Source organism: Quercus lobata, chromosome 2 (assembly GCF_001633185.2).
Source record: "Quercus lobata isolate SW786 chromosome 2, ValleyOak3.0 Primary Assembly, whole genome shotgun sequence".
Taxonomy (NCBI): Eukaryota; Viridiplantae; Streptophyta; class Magnoliopsida; order Fagales; family Fagaceae; genus Quercus; species Quercus lobata.
In genome coordinates, this window is record NC_044905.1 from 95,276,552 (window position 1) to 95,280,947 (window position 4,396).

A 4,396-nucleotide genomic window follows, 5' to 3' on the forward strand; every position below is an offset into this window, starting at 1 on the left:
CACATGAATGGTTTCTTATATTTTATACTGGTCTCAAGCAATATATTCTTAAAGCGCACATGAATATTTAAATTGCCTCCTGAAGTCAAATCTAAACTCTACCATTGGTTCTTGCTCATATATTTGTTTCTTAAATTATGAAGGGTAAATTACAAATTCCTTCTTGTTTGATCTTATCACAATTTAAATAAAAATTTTCAATGGCTACATTTGATCGTTAAATTTTGATTAAAATTGAAACAGTTTAAGTCCCTAACAAATGAAACTGTTAATTTTCATCCAAATTAAGATCATACAAAGATGAAGCCAATAATACTTTCCATCTTAAAAATTGATGGTTAGCAGGAAAAAAAACAAAGGAAGATTGCTTAATCTTCTATGGGGGATGCAGTCTGTGGAACAGCATTGTCTGCAAGTAAAGCACACTTATTCCAGATTTGCACACTTCTTAGTCGTGTTATGGTTTCGTTGGATTTGTAGTCGGGTATTTTATTGATGGTATTATCCACCAACTTGTTGTGGCAAGTTCTTCCCATCGACACAAGCAAGAGACAACAATTATCCTCGACAGGCATAGAATCATTCGCAAAGACATTCTTAAAGATTGATTCCCCACAGTCTGGGGTTAGTCTTTTTGAGCAAACTTCCAAAAATTCAGAGTTCGGATCAGTAGCCAATGGCTCTGGTGGAAAGTCTTGAAAAGCTTCTATAGGAGCTAAATCAGTCTCATCATAATAACCAGGTGCTTCGCTTTCTGAGGTTGAGAGGACTCTGGATGCGAGTCCCGGTGAAAGAAAGGTCACCCGACAAGCTAATAACATGGTCACCACGACAGAGAAGCTGTTAAGCCTTTCCATTGCCATGGAATTTATGGCTAAGTTATATTTCCTGTGTAGGTTGAAGAAATATTGTTGTTCGGATAATATGAGATGGAGAGTAAAGGTGTATTTATACATGGAGGTATGTAAGGTTATACTCATTTTGAAGAAACGTAAGGTTATTACTTATATTTAAAAAATGCGGGGGTTTCATCTTTCAATGTTTATAAACTTCTCTCTTATTTAGTAAGTTATTAATGTTAAATGATTTTTTTCTTTTTTGGAAAGGGTTGGGGGGATATATTGATAGTCGGGAATAAGAAGATTTAAACTCGAGATGTTTTGAGTAAAAACTTTAAAAGATTTTAACTAATTGAAGTACAAGAATCTTGATAATGTTAAAAAATAAATGGAGTTATATTGCTTTTTATTATTAGTGTTAGTTACATGAATCAAGAAAAGAAACACATAAAAAAAATTTAAGAAAAAAAAACGTAAAACAAAAATCTTCCACGGTAATACATAACCTTTTTTTGTTCATAATTTATTTCACTTATTCTTACTGATAAAATTTTGATTTGAAGTAACATTTATAAAAAAGGAAAATTTCCACTCTATGAAAGAGATGTCAAAGTGACAACAAGTAAGCCAAAATGAAAAATACTTAATAATTATGATTCTCATTCAAGGATTTTTGTTATTATTAATTAGTCGTTGAAAAAGGTAGTTTCAACACGGGGGATGGATGAATCCATGGATTATGGAACCGATTCCACATTACAAATGCCCTAATTCAATCTTAATTTATAATCCAATGGATTAAATTCCCATTCAGACTAAATTCATCTCACTTGTTTCAATCAAAGATAGCTGAAGGACATTGAAAGTAGAGACCAACATTGCTAGGAATGTGGGTTCCCTAAAAGAATTTGTAGATAAGTAAAGAGAATAAGTCTCATTCGCAATCCTGTGTTTGAATGGGGGCATAGAAGAGCGAAAAGGGAAAAGATTGAACGTAGTGTCCTGTAATTAAAGCTAGCTCTTGGAGCATGTGATCTACCATATTAGGTGTTAGCTAGCCCTAGTTTGGGAGGAGAGAATTGAATGGAATGGAAAGGAATGAAAATAATAATTTTAAAATATTCTTCCATTCCCTTGTTTGGAAGTTTTAATGGAGGAAATGGAAAGTCAATTCCCTTGTTTTAGAGTTTAAGTTTGGGAGGAATGAATGAAAAGGAATGAAAATAATAATTTTAGAATATTCTTTCCTTCCTTTATTTGGGAGTTTTAATGGAGGGAATGGAAAGTCAATTCTCTTATTTGGGAGTTTAAGTAGAAGAGAATGAAATGGATAGGAGAGAACATTCATTCCTCTCTGTTCCCTTAAAACCTCAAATTTTCATTTCCCTCGAAATTGAGAGGAATGGGAGGGAATGAAATTAGATTTAATGATTTTTTTACTAAAACTCCAAAAATACCTCTATATATTCAGCCATTTATTTTTAAATATGGGTCTAATAGTAATATTGTCATAAAATGATTTCATTACATTCTCTCCGTGTTACTCCCAAACAAGATTAATTACTTACATTCCATTTATTTTCATTCATTTACATTCCTTTATTTTAAAACATCCAATTAAGGTTACTTAATTTCATTTTATTCCATTCTTTTTCATTCATTTCCCTTAAATACATTCCATTCATTTCCTTTCCCTTATAATCATTCAATTCCACTCTATTCCCTTCCCTTATGAACTCCCAAACGAAGCCAAAGATAGTTAATAGTAGACTTTTTGGAAACAAAATTGAGTTTGAAGAAAGAATTATCAAGGTTTTCATCTAAGAGGAGGTAAGGACCTGAATAATGAAAAAAAAATTGGGTTTTATAAACCTTTAGTCGAGAATAAGGGGTTGAGTTAGTATTGGGGTATAGTAACAGTATTCGGGCTTGAATATTCAATGGAATGAATGGGTATTTATAGAGCGGTGAGTCGATTTTTAGCCAATTGTAACCTTATATCAAATGAACGGGACATGTGACAAGACTACAATCAAAGTTGTCAATATTATACAGGAGAAAGTTAATGAAATATTTTGATATCAATTAATACCGATTTACCATTTCAGGTTTATCACTATATATATATATATATATATATGTTTGTATATATTTATGTATGCCTTCAATTATTTATAAATTTATATGTTTGTAAACATAGAATGTAAAACCCATATATTTATAAGCCCAAATATTTGTATATTAACCTACTTTATTAGCTCAATAGCATATTTTATAACCCTTGTTTATTTTTAAAAAATATTTTTCATAATTTTTCTTGTATGGGCCAAAATATTAATAATAGTCAAAACACTTAAAAACCCTAAGCATAGGCAGTACAAGTTGGTGGGTGATTGTTGCATGCATCAGTACTCGACCTCAAAACTCGATCGGCTTCAATGCTTTCTTAGAATGACTTGGGGCTTTCCCATACACTTGGGCTAGTGTGTACTTTGGAAGAGGGCCCTAAAATTTATTCGATCCATATACTCAAGAGAATGGGCCCAACCCCCTCCAATATATTTCATAAAATAGATTGATAGTATACTTCTTCTTTTCTTTTTCTTTTTTGAGAATGTAGCATACTTCAATTGATCTCAACCGTTAAATATAATCAACATATGATTACTGAGATTTAAATACGTAGTACATTTTTAAAAAAATCAAAATACATAATACAAGTTACATAAAAAGTCTTCTAAAAAAAAGTTACATAAAAAGTAACTTTATTATTAATGACTTTTTTTTTAGAGCAATATTATTAAAGACTTAACAGTACTTGACTGATGAATTTATGATGTGGTACCATGATGGTAAAATATATGCCAATTTTTTTTCTTACTTTTTTAATGCAAGATTCGAGTGGTATAATCGTCGGCTGTTAGAAAATTTAACAATGAAAGTGGAAAAACAATCTATGTTGCGTAGTTATGAAATAATTTGGGTATTAACCTTGAAGTATATATATTCTTTTTTTTTTCCTTTCTTTTTTGGGAACAAGACAGCAACTTTATGCATGGAGAAAACAAAAGGTTCAATTTTTATTTATTTACTTATTTTCTACTCATGTAGAGTAACTCACATAACCAATTGAGATAGAATGGAACCCGCAGACTAGCTCACTCCATCACTTTAAATAACACAACTAGCTAGTTGAGTTACAAACCAACAAGTTTAATTGTATACATATATGCCCAATCCTTGCATGCATGCAATGCTATATATATCAAGTGCACAAAATCAAGGGTGAATAATGGTTATACAATCTTATGTAAATTTAGTTTCATTAGAAGACCACCAAATACCAGTCAGTCCAGCAAAGAGTTAGTTCCCAACAACTTACTATATTAGAGACAACGCAATGTGGATACTAGAGGGAAAATGTGAATAGGACACCATTAATGATCACTTGAATCCTATTGTGAGTAATATATTAATCTTCAGAATTTAAAAAAAGAAAAAAAGATTTGTCTTACCTCCAATGTTTTTGTGTATTGGAAATGACACATGCTCTACAT

The 4,396-nt window shown here is 31.1% G+C and overlaps 1 protein-coding gene across 1 annotated transcript; it reads right to left on the bottom strand.

Annotated features, from left to right (window-relative positions):
• Nucleotides 1-368: 368 nt before the first annotated feature.
• On the bottom strand, nucleotides 369-863 carry LOC115973922 (protein DOWN-REGULATED IN DIF1 11-like). Its single transcript, XM_031094164.1, has one exon. The coding sequence runs from the start codon at nucleotides 861-863 to the stop codon at nucleotides 369-371; it is 495 nt and encodes a 164-aa protein (XP_030950024.1).
• Nucleotides 864-4,396: the final 3,533 nt, after the last annotated feature.